Raw genomic sequence first — 21,045 nt, forward strand, 5'->3', positions numbered from 1 at the left:
TTGAGTGGAGCGTTAGCCCAGGTTCTTACCCATCCTCTGGTCCACACCCAACAACATCTTGCCCCGTGCTTTCAACCCGGGCTTGCTGGCTCAGCTGTGGGGTGGGTTAGAGCTCGGGTGCTGATTTCACAGGGCTGGTGCCCTGTCCACTTTGCAGCAAGGGCCCAGGCTAAATCGCCCCAGTTCTCCCTACAGTCCCGTCCCGTTCCCCCCCTCGTGCCCAGGAGGATGGGCAAACTGGCCTGCCACCCACTGGGAAAGGATCCCAGAGCGGCTCAGCCTCGTGTGGACTCAGACCCGTGGGATGTGCCCCCTCCCCTGAAGTTCTAGCAGGACGAGCGAGGGCACGGTAACTTGGCAGGGCTGCATAGCAGGGCAGCGCATGAGCTAACTCTGCAATGAAGGACAGCTGGGAAACTGAGTCACGGAGCAGTGACTTCCCGAGGAAAACTGTGGCAGGTATATACCCAGATCCCCTTAGTCCCAGGCCGGTGTCTTAGCCGCAAGACCAGCCAGCCTTTGCCCTCTCCAGGCTGGAGTGCCCACAGGAAGGTTTGAGTCCATCAGAGTTCGGTCTGCAGTGCATGTGGTCCCTTCCTCTGACCTCTGCATGTTGGGCTGCGTGGGGCTGGCTTTGGAGGCGCCGTGGAGTGACTCTGCCGTAGGCGCAGCTGATGGGGCACCAGCTCTGCCAGCAGAAACAACCAGCCCCGGCACTGGGCCAGGGAGTCTGGGGCATGGTTTCTTCTGACTCCATTTCGGGGCTCTGGCTGGCTCTTGGTCCATGCCGGTCTGTGCTGGGCAGTTCTGGCACCGCGGCCCGGTCATGGGCACCAGACCTTGTGTCTGAGATCTTAATGTTCCTTCTACGGTCACCGGCTGATGCTGCTTTCAGATACGGGGTCTGTTAAACTGGAATAAGCTTTGTGCATTAAACTGTGCGCCCAGGCACTCCAAATTTAATCCAGATTAATTGGCGGTGTTAGTTTGAAGTGGATTGTCTAAACCGCTTTAAACCCGGATGTGGACGCTCTCCCTTGGAATTAGCGGCCTGAATCCAGGTTAGCTGAATGCAGATCAGACACACGCACGACCCTGTGAGGGGGCTGGATTCAGAAGCTTTGCAGCATTGTTATTGATTAGCGTAACGGTAGCACAGAGATGGCGGCCTTGTTGTGCTCGGGGTGATGCTGCAGCGCCCGATGCACCAGGATCCCAGTCGCTATTGCAGACTCGGTCACGACCGCAAGTGGTAACACCACTAAGCACTCCAGGCTCCGGCTAGTTGGGAGTCCCACATGTCCTGAGTCTGCCCCTCTTGCAGGGCCGCTGCTCTGTCCCCGAGGAGTTTGTACTCTGCAAAGGATGAAGGTGTGCTCGACGCCTGTGGCTGGCTGGGGGCTGGCTGGGAGATCAGTGTTAGGCCTTGGTGGCAGGGTGGTGCGGGGGTGGATCCCGGGGAGAGCAGCCAAAAGAGCGATGCTCGGAGGACAACGCATCCCTCTGTGAATTCCACAGCAGCATCTTGTGCCCCGGGCTGTTGGCTCCAGCCTCGCTCGCTGTTTGCTTTGGAGATGGTTCGCTGCAGGCCTTAGAGGGTGATATTTCGCACGCGTGCAGATGAGGAGGGTTCATTCTACCTGTTCCCGGTCCAGCGCGTAGGGGACTGGCCGGGAGTCAGGACACCTGGGTTCTGTTCCCAGCTCCACTGGTGACCTTGGGCGAGTCACTTCCATGCCTCGGTTTCCTCTGCCTCCCCTTGTCTATCGGACTGGCACGGGCTAATAGTGAGTCTGTTCAGCACCCGGCTTTGCTCACGGAGCTGTAAGCTTTGCTTTGCGTTTGGTGACATCGCCCGCCCGCCCGCCCTCCCCGGGGCTGCATGAGACGAGTTGCCTTGCCCCTCTGCACCTGCAAGGACCCTTTTTTTTTTGGAAAAAACCAAACCAAAACCAAACCTCCTTTTCCCACGGGCAGTGGGTCCACAAGGACGGCCGGGCTGGTGGTTACGGCGCCGTACTGTGGCAAGCGGGCGCGGGGTCAGTTCTGAGCTCGGCCACCAAAGGTTCCTGGTTTCATCTTGGACGAATCACCTGGGGCCAGATGTCTAAGTGCCCCGATGTGCAGCCAACGGGCCAAGCCCCATAAAAGTGCCATGTGTGGACCTGGGAGGTCTTTGGGCTTACGAGTTTTCCCTTGGTTTCCTTTGCCAAAGTCCCTCCTCCCAGGTTTGTTTTTGTTTTTGCCGTGTGTCATTTGTTGGTGTGGCCTCCCCCCCAGAGCTGGCCGCATTCAGGGGAGCTCTCTGTAAACCCCCCCCCCCGTTGGAGGGCAGGTGGTGAAAGGTGCTGGAGAGGTTTTTAACACCCTCAATATGCAGAAGAGGATTGGCCGTTTCCATGGATACGAGAACATCTGGAGTTGTTCTCGTTGATGCCAGAGGCGACGCGTCACTGTTGATATGGGGGGGGGTCCAATTGAAAGGTTGGGGTGGGGGGCACGTGACCGCCCCACGTGTCATCTCTGGACCTAGAACAGAGGTTTGCAAACTGGGTAGAAGCTTGTGCTAAATGGGAGGGGGGAGTTGACCCCCTGTGGGCCCCCCTCTCACCCCATGCATCGCCTCCGGTTGGCACTAATGTAAATTTGGGAAGGGCTGTTCAACCTCATTCTTGGGGGGCTTAAGCCAGTATTGAGTTAAAGGAAATTAGAAGGAGACCTGGTGTGGAGGCAGCTTATCCGCATGTGCCTAATCGAGGGCTCCTTGCCACTTCCACCCAGGCAAACGGAGGCTGGAGAGAGGACACAGGCCCTGCCGGACCACGGCTCTGATTGGGTCCGGCAATGCTGGTGTTCATGGTGCGGGAACTCCTGAGCCAGTTTTCCCTTTGAACAGAAGCAGGAGGCCTTGAGAGAGGTCTGTGGCTTGCGGGGGGGGGGGCGCGGGCCGTGGATGTTTTGGCCGGGGCGGGGGCGGAGGCAGAGGGAACGCAGCGCGCTGTTATCTTGGAGCAGAACACAAGCCTTTTTCCTTGGCTTTTCAAGGAGGGAGGGAAGTTCCCCGGGTGAAGAAGAGGACGGGTCCTAGAGGGGCACATGGGTGTGGGGTGGGGGTGCCCGGCTGGAAAGCTGCAGTGGCCTCAAATGGAGCCTGCAACCGCAGGGTAAGAAAATCTGAAACTGCTCAACTTGCCAAGAGATCTCATTGCTGCTGGCCGCGAGCCATCAGCACTCCCCTCCCCCTGATCGAGGGAACAACGACGAGCAGGTAGGAGGGCTGCGCCCCTTTGATTTCTGATGGGGAGACTTAGATGCCAGCTGAGCAGGTGGGTGTGGGTAGGGTCCTGGAATAGACTCGGGAGACGTACCTCTGCCACTGACTTCCTGCGTGACCTTGGGCAAGTCGCTTCCCGACTCCGTGCCTCAGTTTCCCCTGGCGTCCGTGTGTGTCAGGCTTCTAGTTAGCTCATCAGGTCTTTCGCGGGCGGGACTGTCTCTTGCCGCATGTGTACATACAGCGCCGAATCCGATCCCAGGTGGGGTTGTAGTCTGTGCTTTAATACAGCTAGCCTCAGGCAACTGGCACCTTGCCCATGTTTGTGTAATCTATTTGTGTGCGTGTATATATCTAGTATCCAGGCACAGAGGTGGGCTGCTACGGTTTTGTCACATTGGGGCCATGCGTAGTGTGTGTGCCCACATCACATGATTGTAGCGGCCCGGCTCCACGCTGGGCTACCGCTGGAATGGGTCCCCCAGAGCCCCTGCAGACATCAGGGTGAATCACCCCGCAGCCTGTCCTTTTGCTCTCCACCTGACGCTGGAGACCGCACGGTGTTTTCTTTTTCAGAACCAAACGAACCCGGGGCCTCGTATTTAACGTGTTTGTGGCTCCAGCCCCGTCCCCTGTCGTCCTTCCCAATGACTGAATTTCCGGCCAGGGAGGCTGGCTTAGCTCAGATCCCCCAACTCCCATCGGCCACACGGGGTCTTAGATGAGCTCAAGGTGCCACCTGTCTAACACGGCCGCCTGCGACTGCAGGGGCAGCGTTGAAATAGCCACGGGGCTGTTGCATGTTTTCTTGCTGTGGTTTGCTCCCCACTTAGGGTGTGATTTGGGGGAGGAGGGGCTAGTTGCTACGCTTAGCGGCGTGACCATTTTTTCCCTGGAAAGTAAATTATTTTGCATTTTGCTATATAACACGTCGCTTGGTCTGGATATTGGTGCACGTCCCACTCTTGGTTCTAAGGGTTTGTCTCGGTGAAAGTGACGTTATATTAGTCTCTATACTCCGCTCTTATCTGGTGCTTGACAAAGGAGGTCAGTATCCTTCTCCCCATTTGAAAAAGAGGGAAACTGAGGCACGGAGCGGGGCTGTGACTGGCCCGCTGTCACCCAGATGGGGGTAGAACCCGGTTCTCCCGAGCCCCTGTCCAGTGCTCCACCCACCAGACACGCTGCCTCAGTTGGCTTTCAAATGAAAAGACGGCGAAGTCCCAGCCATGTGCGACGGCACCTTTCCGTGGCCACTCGGTCAGCCCCTTACGGAAAACCCCCTTTCGTCCCTTGATCGCTACAAGCTCTTGAAGAGGTGTCTCTTGTAAGGAGCTTGGAAGGTCAAAGGGTGGAAAGCAAGTTCCAGGGGCTGAGCCTTTCCGGAGCCCGCTCCCCCAGCACTGGCTGCCCCTTCTCTTCAGTGCTGAAAATCTGGATCTGGGGGAGGTAAGAGGATTTTTCAGCAAAGTTCCTTCCAGCGTCTCTCCGCAGGGGGCACAGAGGATGAGTTACAGAGCAAGAGTTCTCCTCTTAAAATGCCAGCATAAGCCGACCACTGGCCCGGACAGTCGCAGTGGGAGCTGCCAGATTCGCTCCTTGGACATCTGGCCCTTTGTTTTACTTCCTCTGTGGGATGCAAGTCTGATGCTTGTCTGATGGTTTGGCCCCAGTGCTAGGCCTTGAGCCCTTGAGAATCTTTCCTGTCGAGGGCTGTGGAGTGTGTAGGGCACCGGCAAAGTGGATCCATTGAGTAATTTAGGGCTTGTCTACACATGGCTGGGATGGGGGGAGCTTTCCCGTAGGGAGATGCTTTTCCGGGAGAATTATTCTGAGCACGCTGATGATTCTGGAACAAAAGCGGAGTCGAGTGTGCACACGGGAGCCGCGGGGCCATCACTATTCCGGTGAGTTTCCCCGTGTAGACAAACCCTGCTTTGCAAGCCAGACAGGTTGAGTGGAATAACTAATTGCACCGATAGCCCTGGCCTCCTTCCAGGCCTTTAAACTGTTTGGTTTATCAGCGTCCGTCCAGGCCGTAGTAATTTCACATCCGCGCCCAACCGCTCCCCGTAACCAGATTCCCTCCCAATTGGCAATACCAGCGTAGCGGTCTGATTGCTCACCCTCGAGCCCTGCTCTGTGACTCAGACATCCAGATGAAATGCCTATTAATCCCTAATGTAAAATTGCTTTATTGCCCAATGCAGGCCCGGTCTCTGGAGGAGCCTTCGTCTCTCCGCTTCAGCCATAAATAACAGCATCCCGGCGCAGTAAAGCACATCCGGGCGGAGCTTTAACTGCTGATGTGATAAACGCAGTTGCCTATTGCAGCAATAAATAACTCCACAGACCTGTCAGATCAGGGCTGAGACGAGCCAGGCCGTGCTGTCCGGCTCTGCCCGGGTCTCCGAGCTCGGCTGCTGCTTTATGGCAGCAATAGTCTGCAGAGTTGGGGGGGAGGCCCCATCCCGGACACAGTAGGACCTTGTGGCTTCTTTGCTGGTGTTAAATAATCAGGGAATTGGCTTGGGAGAAATTTTGCAGGAACCGGTGTGGCAATTGCCTGCTTCTGTGTCTGTCTCTACCATGGGCCTGCTGGACAAGTTTCGTCTCTGCTCCATGCCTCAGTTTCCCTTCCATCCCCTTTGACTGCTTGGATTGTAAACTCAGTGGGGCCACTAGGCGCTCCTGTAAGGCACCTAATGCTGCAGAAAAAGGAGAGCTACCAAGCCTTGCCTTGTGGTAGCCCTTTGGGTCACGGCGATTACTCGCCCTGGTACTAAAAGCTTGTTTATAATCATGAGCCCCTAGGGCTGGGGAGTTTCTTTGCTCTGGTCATTGCTGGCCTTTCGAGGGATAAAATCCAGGTTTATTTCTAAGCATTTTTGTAAAGTGCTATCGATTTAAAAAAATTTTTTTTTTCCACGGTTGCGTAGAATTAGAGGGTATCAGCCAATGGAGGGGAATCCGTCAGTAATTATTTAAGGACATGGAGATTCAAAAAGTTAAAGCTTTGTAAGTGTCACAACACCCACCCAGGTCAGAGCAGGCAAAGTAAATATCCTGAAATCAAACCTCAGTCAGTTCCCAGGCCCCATTCTCCTTCCTTTGCCTGCCTGTAAATTCCAATGATTCTAGCCGGAAATACTTTTCCCTTGGCTTGTGTGCGTTCAGTGAAATCGACGTTGACTGGTGTGGGCTGGTTAAAAATCGAACCCCTCCAGCCCTGATCCGAGAGCTGGGCTAAGCAGGCTTGGAGGGGAAGCTGTCAGTATGAATTGTTTTTGTGTTAAAAGCCTTGCTCTCTTTTTTGCAAAGAGCGGTTTCCGGTCACTGTGCCAGGAATGGCAATGTGGGCTCGCTCCGAATGTTCGGAGCATTGGTGCTCAGGAAAGACAGCCAAGAGTTTCTTCCTCTCCTGATAAAAGGGAGCCTGGTTGTAGCAAGTTCTTCTGAATGGAGCATTATCCCCATGCAAATCCAGGGAGGGGAAGAGATCTAAACCTGGATACTCGACCGCACGCTGGGCCCAATCCAGGAAAGCACATGCCTAAAGTTAAGCACATGCCTACGTGTTTTCCCAGCCCCTGGCCTCTGTAACCTGATGCCTGCGAGCGAATTTAAAATAAATCCTCCCTCCCCACCCAGTTTTTGCAGGTCTGTTATATTTTCTTGCCCAGATGTTGTATATGAAGGTAGCTCCTGTATGCCCCTCCTGAGACTGGATCCCCCTTGCGCTCAGCACTGTACATACACACAGGCTGGGTGTACCCTGGGGAAGGTGGGTCCTGTTATCATGTTTAACTAACATGATTTTGCCCTTAGCGTGGGTGACGATGGTTGTGTTTAGAACATCTTTGCTGGGCATGGTTCCCCTGGAGGTCACTGTGATCTGGGACTCTTAGCCCTTGTCCTTCTCCTAGTGCTTTTCATGCAAGGATCTCCAAGTGGAACCAAGCGTCCTGGTTCCCAGCCCTCTTTGCTTGTAGTCCTTAGACACCACTCCCCGGGAATAGAACCCGAGACCCCAGACTCTCCCACACTATGTGCCAGATCCCCCTCTTAAATGCGTGGGAGGGGAGAGGAAAGACAAAATAAGAGGGGGAAAGGTAGAGGCAGAGAGCGTGGAGGATGCCACTGTATCCTCTTCTGTTACAAGAGTCCAACTGCTGCTTAATTACCGAGCCCGTTACAGATAAAAAACGTAGGGAACGTTTTTAAATTTAAATTACAAAAAAAAGCTGTTTTAAAAAAAGAGCAGGATCTCTTCTTGAATCCCCCTCAGCCCTTCCCTGGCTGTCACCTCTTTCTTTCCCTGGGGGCTGAGGAGAGACCCCGCTAGAGTGGAAATATCCTTCCAGCTTTGTTGGCATCCGGATTTAAAGTGCAAGTCTAACTTTTATCCTAAGGCGGTTCCCCCACCCAACATGAGAGTAGAGGCGGGGAAGGGGCTGGGTCTGCAGAAGGAGGTGAAACCGGCTGGTTCCTCCCAGACTAGGTCCAGATCTCAGTCGGTGTTTAAATCACCTTCCCTTGGATCTGTTTGAATTGAGGCGACCAGGGATGCCTTGCGCTCATAGGGCGAAAGGGATCCTTAGAAGCCGCAATATGATTCCACCTCTTCCCCTCGAATCGGGGATGGATGCTCTTGGGTCCACCAGCATCTCCTGTTTGCTTTCTCTCTTCCGTTTCTCTTTTGCCCTTGTTCATAACGAAGTAGCGAAACCCCAAGTGGGTAGCAACCTGAGAATTCAGGCCCCCAAAGACGTTTGCTCCTCCTAGAGCAGGGGAGCTGGAAGTCAGGACTCATGGGTTCCGTTTGCGACTTTGCCAGATCCCTCTGTAGCGGGGTGGCCTGGGGCAAGTCCGCTCTAGTTGTCTGTGGAGTGGGGCGTGGCGTGTCTCTCCTGGGAATGTGGGGTGAGGGTGAGCTACAAATCTCATGGCAGTGTGTGTCCCCTGGGGCGGGGGGAGATGCAGGGCTGGCAGCCCTGGAGGAACTGGTGCAGAACAGAGCAAGGGGCAGGGCCAGCCTTGGAGTATCCTTCCCAGGAGGTCCTGAGCTCTGTTCTTGATGGACGGACGTAGCGTGTTGTGATTTTATTCCCTGCAGTGGGGGATTCTGCCTTGGGGGGGGGGGGGGCTCCTTCTGCCCCTGCCATGCCCTGGCCCTCCTGCTGGCTGCAGGGGTAGGGGCTGGACCCGCAGCGCCCACCGGGGAATGGCTGTGGGGGGTGGAGCCACTTAGGGTCTGGATCAGCTGTTCGCCTCTGGGGGCAGACTGGCTGCTCCTAGATGATAAAAAGGGACCCACTGGGGAGCTGGCTGGTGACTAAGCTGTTATGTGCCTCAGGCAGAGAACGGGTACGGGGCGCTTGTGGGTGGGGCAGTGTAAGGGTAGGAAATTCGTTAAGAGCTTTGGTCATGTGTCCAGCTGCCTTGAATTGGAGCATGGCGGTCGCGTCGCTCAGTGAATGTGGAGTTGATCCAGTGCAAGGAATGCTGGGTGTGTGTGCGCGCGGGCTGGGACCCCCATTGGGAGAGGCTTTGATATTTGTCTCTCCAGGTGTGGTCTGGTCTTTGGGGGGGGTGTGCGTTGCTTTTATTGGGGTTAGCACCTCGGAGCCCCCATCATGGACCCAGGACCCCGTCGTGCCAGGGGCTGTACAGACAGAGTGACAGGACGACATATAAATCGGGGAGGACAGTGTGGAGGCAGTGTTCTCTCTGTGTGCCCATCCCTTCCCCTAAAGAGGGGGAAACTGAGTCACAGAGTGGCGAGCCAGGTCACCCAGCAGGCCAGTGTCGGAGCTGGTGGAAGAATCCATGCCTACAAAGCCCTGTATCCTGCTGCCTCTCAGAGGAGCCTGCAAACGGCTCCTAAATAAGAGTGTCCATTTTAAAAATTGGAATGAAGCAAGACCTAGGTGTCCAGGGCTTGAGGATTGCGCTTTGCAGACCTGTTGCTGGCCACGCTGCAGGATGTAGGGCTTGGGGCAGGGGCAGGATGCTGGCGCGTCTTAGCGGGGAACTGGACCGCCTGACGGGGAACCTGTTGATCTGTGTAAATCCTGCCGAGGAGGAGACGCTGCTGCTTCCTACGGGGTTAGGGCGTGAGGCTGCTTCGGTCTTCAGCGATGTGGGGCAGGGTAGCACCAGCGAAGTGAGATCTGGGTCCCATCGCTCCGGGCGCTGCGCACACCAAGAGACAGACCTTGTCTCGCAGAGCTTCCAGCCCAAGGAGACCAGACGTAGGGTGAGAGGGGAGGAACTTGTTTGCCCCACTGGGCAGCTGGTTGAGCTGCTCCAAGCAGCTCTCTTCCCCAGCCAGAACATTTGGGAAGAGGTAGGAAGGCCACTTCCTCATGCAGCATTGCCGTCAGTGGCAGATGAGGATTTGCTCGTTGCTGCCGAGGACACAGAAGGCCCAGAGACATCTGCCGAACCTTTCAACCCCTTCGTCCTGCAATTCCTGTTTCGTGGCAGGGCAAAGGCTAAACGTATGCCGGAGAGGGGACACTAACCAAGGCGTAGCTGTGTCCTTTTTGGGCCGCCGAAAATAAATGTTTTTCAAGACCTTGGCAGAGGCTCTGCCAGCCCTTGGTTTTAACTTCTTGCGATTCTCTGTGGTGGTTTTAACAAAAAATAAACTTAAAAACTGGGCAGGGCCCAGAAAAGGCGGTCGGAGATTCTTGCCTGGTTTTCGTTTCTCATCTGGCGCGTTCAGCCGCGTCTCGCTGACCCACGCGTTTCTTAGGAACGGTGTGTCGCTTCTGCGGGAATATTTTTTTCCCTGCAAAGCCTTTTCTTTTCCCCAATATTTCATTCTTTTTACGAGTTTTTGCCCTGTGGTTTATAGGCGGTGGGCTGACTTGAAAGGAGAAGGGGGAGGGAAAAAGTATGTATTTTAAAAGTCAATATTTAGTTTGTAATTGAAACAGCCCTTCCCCCTCAACTGAAATAAGCTACAAACAGCAAAAATGCCTGTGGCTTTTGCAAAGGAGAATGATTCGGAGTCGTAACAGCGCCTCATTCATGGGAATGGAAGCACCGCTCGAGCAGGGCTGGTCTGAATGTTCTAATCCAGGGGGCCAGATGCAAGAATTGCAAAAATGTTGCATTTGAAATGTGTTGAAATCTTATATTTAAAAGAAACAAAACAAGCCAAACCTTCCAAGCGGTGAGCTCAGAAAGTCGCCTGCAGGATTTAAAATCCCCGGCTAGCTTGCCTTGTTTTCCAAAGCAAACACTTTGACAAGTTTATGTTGGCGACTGGCTTGTAAATTTGGCATAATTTTTATGGAAATTTTAATACTGCTGAGGAAATAACTCAGTCCCTCCCAATTCCAGGCTTTGCCAACTGCTGTGATATTTTTTTTTCTTATTGCAAGCCTCGTGATTTTTTTCGTTAAAAGCCCCAGCTCCTGGAGTCATTGGATTGAATCTCAGCTTTCGTTTTTTCAAAAATCAAGATGCTTGCCTTCATCGTTGCACAGAAAAGCTTGAAAATCTAAACCCTACAGGGTGAAAACCCAGAAGGTGAAATACTTCACCTGCCCAAAAAGACCCCTTTCATTTTTAAAAGAAGAAAAAATCTCATTTTTAAGCCACCCATATGGGGGTTTGGCCTGACTCATACTTCTTGAATGCTTGGGATTGGCGGTGTCAGAGGTATCAGATCTCTGGCAAAGTAACTCAAAGCTCCCTCATTTGAAACCAGGGCTAGGTTTAATACTCTGAGACGTGCCGCCCCGGCCTGAGACTGAAGCATGTAGAATTTCAGGCTGAAAGGTGATTTTGTTGGGTGACATTTTAAACGGTGGGAGAGAGGGACAGGGTCAAATCGGGTTAGGAACGCAAATGCTCTTATAACCTTAAAGCATTTAAACATGCCGTAAAGTGCCTGGTGGAATTGGGAGATTATAACCTTAGTTAGGGCTTGTTACTGCAAACGCGCACATGCTTAATTCTGAGCACAGAGTGGTGCTGTTGAAGTCAGCAAGACAAACCTGTGGTCACAGCGCAGAGCTCAGGAGCAGCGCTGCAAAAATAATGCAGGGAAGGGGCGAAATCCAGGTTGTTTTTCCCCCCCCGCAAGGATAAAGTCTTGAGTTTTCTGGAGTTTGTTATAAACAGTGAAAGAATATTTAAAACTGATCCTGGGAAATACTTGGAGGCCTTTCCCAAAGGGCTCCTGGCACTCGAGTTCCAAAATAACCTGAAGAAGGGCTCGGTGGAGCTCGAAAGCTTGTCTCTTTCACCAAGAGAAGTTGGCTCCATAGCAAAAGAGCTCAGCTCACCTCACCCACTTTGTCTCTCTCGTGTCCTGGGACCAACATGGCTGCAATAATGCTGCAAACCAAAAATAGCATTCGGCAGCGAAGAATCTGCACTGAATTGGAGACTGGCTGTTGGGTATGAGTGGCGGGGGAGGGAAAGCAATCGAACAAAAACCGGGTGGATGCGATTTGGGCCCTTCTCAATTGATCTGTGACTTCCTCTGAGCTTCGGTGTTCCTTAAAGCGTCTCCGTGCTTGCTGGCATGCCTGCTGGAACGTGACCAAAATAACGTGCTTTGCCCTTAACGTTACGGTCACATTCTGCTCAGTGTGAAACCTGGCTGGGTGGAAAGCACCAATAACATTATGTTTAAATAAATAAAAAAAAAAGCCAAAATTGCTTAGCTCTGCCTTCCCACTTCCCCAGTGATATGTTAATATTGCATCAAACCTTTCTTCCCGCCCTGCCCCGCCCCCGCTCGCCTGCCGAAGAGACCTTAAATACTTTCTCTTGAACCTCTCTAGAGCTTGGAAGTACTACATTTTAGGATCTTCAATACGAATGCATGAAGGCGGACAGTTTGTGAGAGCGTGCCGACAGATGGCTGAACCAAAGAAAACAGCCACTTTTCTCCCGTAGCAGCGGAATTCTGGATAAAACTGAAATGATCAGGCTGGAAAACAGAGCGAGAGACGAGGAGAAAGTGTATCTTTCCCCGTGGTTCTGAAAGGCATTGTTCTGAAAGGCAGGTAGCTTGAGGGAATAGATTCGTAGGTATTTATTTTAAAGGCCCAGTGAGAGCCTTTTGGGATCATCTGATTTCCCCCCCCTCCCCCCTGCGAAAAACAGAGCAGAGAATTTCCATTCAGATTGACCACGTTTCTCAAGCTACCCGCCCCAGGAGTGAATGCAGAGCGAGCTGCTTGTCCCTGGGTATGCGGTGGAGATAAGTGGTTTTTGACTGGCTTCCAAAGCGCTGGATCATGTGCCCTAGTGCAAACAGAGGGAAAAAACCAGCAACCCAACCAAACCCCATAAGGAATGTGGAGTCGATTCATTTTTTTTTTTCTTTCCCCTAAGAACATCTGTTTTGCAAATCATGCTCATTCCAGTCAATATTTATTGCCAGTGCTGTTTCCTTTGCAAAGTTAAAACCAGCTACCTCCCCCAAAGAGGAAGAGTCCAAGCAGGATTTAGTAAGAAAGCAAGACTCGCTTAAGCAAGAAATTGATCTTTCTGGTTACTTCAAACCTCTCTAGGTTTCTGTGCCAGCCCTCATCACTGCAGCGTCTGTACCTGAGGTTGAGAGCTTCTATTCTGCACTTCTCCAACCAGTTTAAAACTCCTGTGTCAGTTTCATGCTTGGACCAAAACTTGAATGGGTATTTTTTTTTTTAAACGGCATCTTTATCCTCATCACGAACACAAACAAGTGTGGTGTAGTGGATTGAGCCACTCAGGTAAATACCTTCGGCTGCTCGAGTTCTAATCCTGACTCCATCCGTCCTTCCCTCAACGGAAGTGTGCCCCCTCTAAGACTGAACGGCAGCGGTTGACTCTGAGCGTCACAGACCTGGACCCTGTGGTGCCAGGCGCTGTACGAACACAGAACAAACAGGCAGTCCCTGCTCCCAAAGAGCTTCCAATCTAAGTATCAACGCAGCTGGGGACGTTCTAGCCCTTTCATTGCGTACACTGATGGGTCATTGTGCATGTTACAGCTGTGATCAGGGCCCCTAGTTCTGAGGCAGCTCCCACGCTGAAGAGCCGACAATGCAGACACTGATGGGCAGGAAAACTGAGGCACGGAGAAGGGAAATGACTTGTGTGAAGTCAGCGGCAGAGAAGGGATTGGAACCCAGGTCTCTAGAATCCCAATCTAGTGCTCCACCCTTTAGACCACACTGCCCCTCCATTTCCTTGCTGGAGTCTCTTCATCTCTGTGTTGATCAGCCGCTGCCGGGAATGGGGCCTGGCCGAGTCGCGCTGTTAGAGAAAAGGGGGCTTTCTTTCCTGCCGGAATACTCGCTCGCCTTTTCTTTTTAGCGGGATGGCCGCTGACTGCTAAAGAGGCAAATGTTTTCCGTCGACGGCTTGTGCAGCTGTCCCGTCCCTGCGCACTGAGCCGGCCATTATATCCTGCATGAAGGGCCCTTTATTCTCTTCCCAAAGCTGGAGCTCTCCTCTCCCCTTCCAGTGCTGTGTCTGCCCGTATTTCAATGGAAAGCTTGGCTCTTTGTAAACGCTCCATCAATGGCTACCTTCTCCGATTGTCCACCTGGCACCTTGACATGCTTACTTCTGGGACCCCTTTAACTTGCCAAGAACATCCTGCAAAAAAAGAAAAAAGTGTAACATTATCAAGCCGCTTGAATAGTTTATTTTCTAAAGCGAGAACGGAGCTTTATTTGCTGTCCCCAAAATGTCTTTGTAACTTGCTTTTGGTCTGCAAAGCTGCCAGGAACAGTGATGGTGTGAAAGGCTCTCTCGAAAACACATACCAGCATTGTGTGGCATAAGAGGCTGAAATGATCTTAAACCCCAGCGACGCGCACGTGTGAGCAGAGCTCACGTTTTTAGTGGTGGAACTGGGTTCGGATGCAGGCTGGTTGCCGGTTGAAATGCGACCGTGGACAGGGATACCTTTAGCCTTCAGGTAGCATGCTTGCTGTCGTTTCCCAGGGTTGGAAGAAGCATTTTCACCTCCTTGGATCCACTAGTTCTGAAGAATTAGACGAGTCTCATCTTGAATTTCCCAGTCTAAATGTTTGTACAGGGTGTTGCATGTGTGAAGTGCTAGGTATTGTCCTGGTAGGAGTCACTGGGTGGAGTTGTTACCCACAGCCTTACCAGCTCTGTTTCTCATGAGTGAACTATGTTCAGGCTGCGTGGGACACACTGCGTCAGTTTCGTGCTACAGTTTCTTTGTTGGGGTGCTGTCGCACGTGGCAGGAGTCATTTTTTCCCCCTCTGCTGGAATCATGCTAGAGCCGGTTCTTGGGGCAGAGCCGATTCAAGGTGTTCGGGCTGGGATTCCCGAAAGAGGAGGATGGCTGCATGTTGTTTGTGATCACCTCTGTTCCAGGACTGATGTCTATAGCGCCACATAAATGAGCTCTGGTAAGAACATACCCAGAATCTGCATCACTTTCTCCTCCCATGGGAAACTGGCCCCCAAGGCTCCTGACAGCCACTACAGAGCGGCCAGTTGATGTTTGCTATGGATTTAACCTTTCTCTTGCTAGGGATTTCCTTCCTCCCTAGTTTTTGAGCTGGGGGGCAGTGTGTGTGTGTGTGTGTGGGGGGGGGATACAGAGACCAAATGGAGATCTCCAAAGCCAAGCTTGGCTGAGGTTGAGTGAAGAAGCTGCTACCTTGAAAGGCTGGGGTGGGAGAGGGCATGCTGGCTGAGGTTGGGCCTTATAGATCTGTGCTGTGGAAGGTCACGCCTAGCCTGCTAGAAGCCTGGGAGGGTTAGAGGGGCAATAAATCCAGGGCAAGCGTTTATATTCCCCTCCCCTGCTCCCTAGGGTTTGAAAAGCTTGTGGAGCTGGGATGCCCGGGGGTGTGAACTCCCCTGGCTAAGCAGGGTTAGGAGTGAGAGGGAGTGGAACCTGTCCTGTCTGAAAGCACTTGAGGGGAGCCTGAGGCCACGGTGCTAGGTTTAGGGATATTTATACGGCTCACAAGAACATCTGGAGTTAGAACAGTAATCCAGAACTTTGGCAGGACTGCAAACCCTCCTGTTTCAGGGCACGAGCCGACCTCTGGCTGTAGGGGTCAGGAGGGAACTGTCCCACGGGGTGGCTTATTCCAGAGCTGCCTCCTACATGGCTTCTTGGACCTGCCTTTGGAGCATCTGGTACTGGTTACTGTCAGGCAGGAAACTGAACTCTATCTAGGTGGCCTTTGGTTCTGATCCAGTCTGGCGATCCATAGTCTCTCTCTTGCTTGTATTTTTCATTGAGGGCGGTGTTTGTTTCCTAAGACTTGCCCGAATGGATCAAAGCCGAGGTCCATCTGCTCCTGGAGCTTCTTTCCAGCGATGGCAGTGCCAGATGCTTCAGAGAAAAGTGTAAGAACCTTGCTGTGGGCAGAGGTCTCCTAAGGGGGTCCCCGTAAAGGTCTCCTTCAATCTCTAATAGTTAGACAGTGGCTTAAAACCTAGAAATTATGCGTGTTGTGGTAGTACACAGTCATGGGCTAGGAACCTGTGGTTCCAGGTGCTGAATGAACATAGAGCAAAAATATCCCCTGCCCCAAAGAGCTTCCAATCTTACAAGCATGAGGTTTTATATCCCTTGCCCAGCTTCTAGCGTGGACTCTCACTGCTCTGGATATTCATTTCGTCCATGGAATCATAGAAGTGTAGGGCTGGAAGGGTCCCGAAGAGATCACGTAGTCCACCCCGTCTCCCCCATGCTGAGGCAGGATATCTGTTCCCTCTTTGATTCTTGCTAAATGCGGTGCTGTACCAGCATCCTGTGGCAGTGAGTTCTGCAGTCTAAACTTAGCTTGTCTACACATGGAAACTAATCTGAAATAAGGAAACTGAGGTCACCCGATGAACTTAATAGGCAGCAGGTTTAAAAATAAAAGGAAGTGCTTCTTCACACAACGCCCCGTCGGCCTGTCTGGAACTCGTTGCCAGGGGACATTGTGAAAGCCAAAAATATATCTGGGTTCAAAAAAGAAAGGGATACATTCATGGAGGAAAGGCCCATTGGTGGCTGTTAGCCATGAGCGTCAGGGATGCGTCCCCATGCTCTGGATGTCCTTAAATCTACAACTGCCAGAAACTGGGACTGGACGACGGGATGGATCACTTGGAAATTGCCCTGTTCTGTTTGTTTCTTCTGAAGCGTCTGAACCGGTCGCTGTCAGAAGGCAGGGTACTGGGCTAGATGGGCCATTTGTCTGACCCAGCACGACCTTTCTTAGTTAAAGAGGATTAACTGTTCCTGATGAACTTCATGTGCGGATGCTCTTATTCTGGAAAGAGAGCCTTATTCCAAGTAGTTTAATCCGTTTCCAAAGTGGATTAAGCTAATCGGGAGCAAAAGTGTCCCTATGTGGAGTTCGTCGGGCATAGTTAATTGGGAAAAGCTATTCTGGAATATCGTCCTGTGGAGAGGAGCACTAATTATGCATTGGGTGGTGGGTGGGGGAGTATTTCCGTTATCCTTGGCCAACTGGCTTTCCAACTTCACGGTTTTGCAGGAGCGACAGATTTACGTTGCATTCCCCTCAGCTGTTTCTTCCAGGATCCCTGTGGGGACGCTGGTGGTTCCTTGCACAGACCTAAGCGGGGAAAGTGAGGCCAGGCGGGCCTCTTTGCCGCACACACTGGAGGGAAATGGATGTGCTGTGCCCTGCGTCCGTCGGGGACGCTGAGGTGATGGCTTGGGCGTTAAATGGCAGCCGATGAGTCACATCACGCGTAGCAACTGCATCAGTATCGCTTCCCAGATGTAATTGGCTTGGAGACGGGCGCATGGGAGGATGCACGGGGGGCGGGAGCCGTAGGAGGGTGAAACTCACCCCGATGTGGGGGCGGGTGGTCCCAGCGCAAGACCTGGACCATGTTAGTTGCACTTTAACCCTAGGCCTTGTGGGACTGGAACTGGCCTTGTCTCTTTAACAATGCAGGGCACGTCTGTTGTTTTACAAACCCACCCCCGCTACAGCAGGATCGGGGAGATAACTGTTAATGTGGCCTCTGGATGGTATTAACATCGCTTGGCTTCCAGACCCTCTTGCTCTGTTTTCAGGCTCTCTGCTCCTGGGGCTCCAGAACCGAGGTACAAGCCTGCTGCGGGTGACTGGGGGAGCGTTATTGTGTCGATGGAGGCTGTGGTGGTGAGGGGTGTACCGCACTTCACAAACGGTATTTAAAGTCTCTCAACCCTCCTGAGCCGGGAGGGGGGTTATCCCCATCGAAGTGGGGCACTGAGGAGCCAAGTGACCTGTCCCTGCTGGCTTGGGGCAGAGCCGGGAAGGGAGCCCAGGAACCCGGCTAGATTAAAACGGGGAATTTTCCCTTGTGTGCATGTCTCATCTCCCTTCCAGTCAGTTAGAGCAGTGACCCTTCCTCACTGTGCCCTCACCCCCGCCCCCCCGGGAATCTTTCTCACTCGTCTTCATCTCTTGTGCCGCTATCCTCGCAGTCCGCCCGTTGCAACGTGCTGCAGCCGCGCCCGGCTCTCGCTCCGGGTCCCCGTTTTAGTCCGAAAGCAGCACGGTCTCGGGGTTCAGGTACTGGATTGGGAGACCCCAATTCTGTTCCCGGTTGGGCCGCTGAAGTTACACCCTCTGTGCCCCATGCAAGGCCAGGGAGCGCGAAGGTTATTTGTATTACTGTGGTCTCTTGCTAGATGCCTAGAAATGACCAAGAAGGCTGCCTAACCGAGAGTAGGGCCCCTTTTGCGTAGTGGCTGCACGGACCCACAGAGACAGTTCCCGTCCCGGAGACCTCGCTCTTCAAACCAGATGAGGAAGGGTCTTACCCTGTGCTTTTAACTCCAGTTGCAGCCAATAATCCTTCCAGACTCCAGCTCCATCCTCACTCTCTTTCTCCACTCCCCCGTTTCGGGAAGAAGCTGTATGGTGCAGGAGGAAAGCCTGTGTCACTTCCACGCTAGCAATGGGGCCAGGAGCGAAATACACCCTCCAGGGCTAGTTCAGCTGGCATGCAGGCTGTTCCCCCATGTCAGCATTCAAAGACACCCTTTTCTGGTAATTCAGGCTGCCGTCTTGGCTGGCTCCAGGGAGTGAACCAGGGCCTTGCGCAGCTGAAAGCACAAGGCTACAGGATGTGGTTGGGGTGGGGGCTGAGAGCCGTTGAACCAAACTTTAAACCTTGTGTCTGATGTAAACCACTTCAAGCCAGGGGGTGCGGCAGCACCCATGGGTGGGCTTTAGAGCCCAAGCTCTGGCTTGAGCCACACTGTCTGCACTGCTGTTAGCATGTTCACCTGCACCCTGCTAGCAGGAGCCTGTCTCCTTAGGCTGGGAAGCTCACGGCAGGGCACAGATACCCCTACAGCCCGTTTGGATCACACTTTTGTTTTTTCTCTACAACCAGGCGCGCTGGGGTCTTTTTCTTTTTCTTTTTCTTTTTCTTTTTCTTTTCTGAAAGCTGCGATTCTCTCGGTCCCGGGACGCCCAGAAAACCAGCAAACATCCCCACACTCACCATAAAACAGCGAGAATTAGCCACCCTGCTGACGGTCAGATTCCCCCTCTGCGTTTCAGCCTGCTGGACTGGCCCTCACATGAGCTCGCTCCAAAGAGCCGCCCCAAGACCGAAACCCTTATTGCCTTCAAATACTGACCCTTCCTTATCGCAGCCGTTGCTCTGAGCATTTTAGCAGACTCTCTTTTTTTAAAAAATTTATTGTAACGAGTCTTTAATTGTCCGCTTCTCTTTGCCATCTATTTATTTTTAAAGAAAGCTCTGAGCTGTGGTCTCTGGGCGACTATTAGCAGTGAGCTGCTTTTTCACTGTGCATGACTTTCTCCTGAAAGAGAGCGCCTGCCAGCGTGAATGTGGACTCAGTTTGGGTTCGTTTGGCATGGTAGCTCCTAACCTTTAATACCTTCCCCCTCCGCGTCCCAATAAAAATCCGTCTAGATGATCATAATGGTCCCTTGTGCTTTTAATTGCTTTGAAAATATCAACAACCGCTCCCAGCGAGAGCTCATCAAGTGTCCCGAAGAAATATGCATTCCCAGAGTGCTGCAGAGACGCGGGAATCTTCGGGCACTTCCATGTGAAACCTAACGAGCCGCTCCCAAATATTTATTTCTGTCCAGCTGTCTGCTCTGCTCTGCCTCTCCCCCTCCTTGCTAGTATCAGGCCGCTGTCTAATGGTCGCTCATCTTCTAAAGCTGGGGTGGTAGGATTTCTGTCCGCCATACTGGGTGGCTGGGGGCATTGGCTCGCTGACCCGGGGGCCTAGCCTGCACCTTGGGTCAAGTCCCCACTTTTCCTGCATGACATTAAGTCACCTGGATGTTTATTCACCAAACTCCCATTGAATTCGGCGTCTAAATACCTCTAGGATCTGGGCCTTTGTCCCTCTGTGCCTCAGATGCCGTGCTAAGGGTGGGCCCAAAAGTACCATACGCTGATGCAACTCTGATTTCAAAGACAATAGGATGCTGGGGTTCCCCCCGCCCAGCCCCAGCCGTGTCTGAATCCCCCTGTGCTGGGCCTGTTTGCTCTAGGATGGAGTTTGAGGCCTGTCTGTTTAGGCGCGCCAGTGGCTGCTGTTGCCGTGGCGATGCAGCACCTCAAACCCCCTCAGCCCCGGGAGGTAGGGAAAATGGTGAGGAGCGTCTGGTGGGTGGGGTGCTGCACTGCGAGTCTGGGCTCCTGGGTTCCATCCCCAACCCCGCCAGCTCTGTGACGCTGGACACGTCACTTTCCTGGGCCATGCCTCAGTTTCCCCCCACTCTTTGTCTCGTCTCGCGAGGTGTCTGCCCAGTGCCTACTAGAATAGGCCATGGTCTCAGATGAGGCCTCTGGGTGCTACTGCAGGACAGATGAGTCCTTTTACACGTGGGAAACTGAGGCACAGAGCTGGGAAGTGTGGGGAGGGAGTGTGTGTGTGTGTGTGTGTAAAAAGGACTTGTTGGAAAGCGAATTGTGCTCTAATATGTAATTTTGCAAGCCCAAGTAATGTCACCAGCTGAACTACCTTCCTGATCTAAAAAAAATTACTTACTGTTTGCGCTCATCTGGGTTGTTTAAACTTTGTTTTCATTATCTAGCATAAAGAAATAAACCACCTTTGGCTCCCAAGCACTAATTTATCCATGTTAAATGATCTTTAAAATCTGCTAATGCCTCGTGGATCCCAGCTGCTGTAATTAATGCCTCTGTTTAAATCCTCTTCTTTCCTTAGGAGCGAGACAGATGGACCCCGATGCTACATGCAAAACTTCTGCTGAGACTTAAAAAAACAACAAAACCCAAATCAAATCTAGCTAGAATTTCTTGTTCATAACTTGTCTTGGGAAGAAACTCATCATGTTTATTGTTATTGTTGTTTTATTTCTCCTCTTATGTAGCACCGAAGACATGTAGCCCTAAACAGTTTGCATGCAAAGATCAGGTTACGTGCATATCTAAGGGCTGGAGATGTGATGGAGAGAAAGACTGCCCCGACGGATCCGATGAATCTCCTGATATATGTATGTATCATTTTCTTTCCTGCTAATTGTGTGTCTGAATTTATATTTGCCTACTGCATGCTTCTTCTAGGAACTGGCATCAACATGAAAGTTTCCTTCCTCATTCATTTTCTTTCTATAGTACTGTTCATTTGCCACATCTACAAGTGCAGATATGACAGGAAGTTAATAGATGTATAAACCGTCCAGTCTGTCTACCCCCCAATATCCTGCTTCTCAAATGCCCTGTGTTTTGAGGGGACCTGCTGCCTCACGGTTATGTGCGAACCTCCCTGTACACCTTCGTTGTT

The 21,045-nt window shown here is 52.4% G+C and overlaps 1 protein-coding gene across 2 annotated transcripts in view; it reads left to right on the forward strand.

The window, feature by feature from the left end:
- The window catches only part of LRP1 (LDL receptor related protein 1), a 187,191-nt gene that overhangs the window by 21,726 nt on the left and 144,420 nt on the right, over positions 1–21,045 (forward strand). For both annotated transcript variants that reach the window (XM_073318798.2, XM_073318799.2), the window contains exon 2: positions 20,633–20,755. In XM_073318798.2, coding sequence (XP_073174899.1) covers positions 20,633–20,755 — 123 coding nt within the window. The remainder of the gene's footprint in view (positions 1–20,632; positions 20,756–21,045) is intronic.

Source organism: Lepidochelys kempii, chromosome 20 (genome assembly GCF_965140285.1).
Source record: "Lepidochelys kempii isolate rLepKem1 chromosome 20, rLepKem1.hap1, whole genome shotgun sequence".
In the NCBI taxonomy this organism is placed as follows: domain Eukaryota; kingdom Metazoa; phylum Chordata; order Testudines; family Cheloniidae; genus Lepidochelys; species Lepidochelys kempii.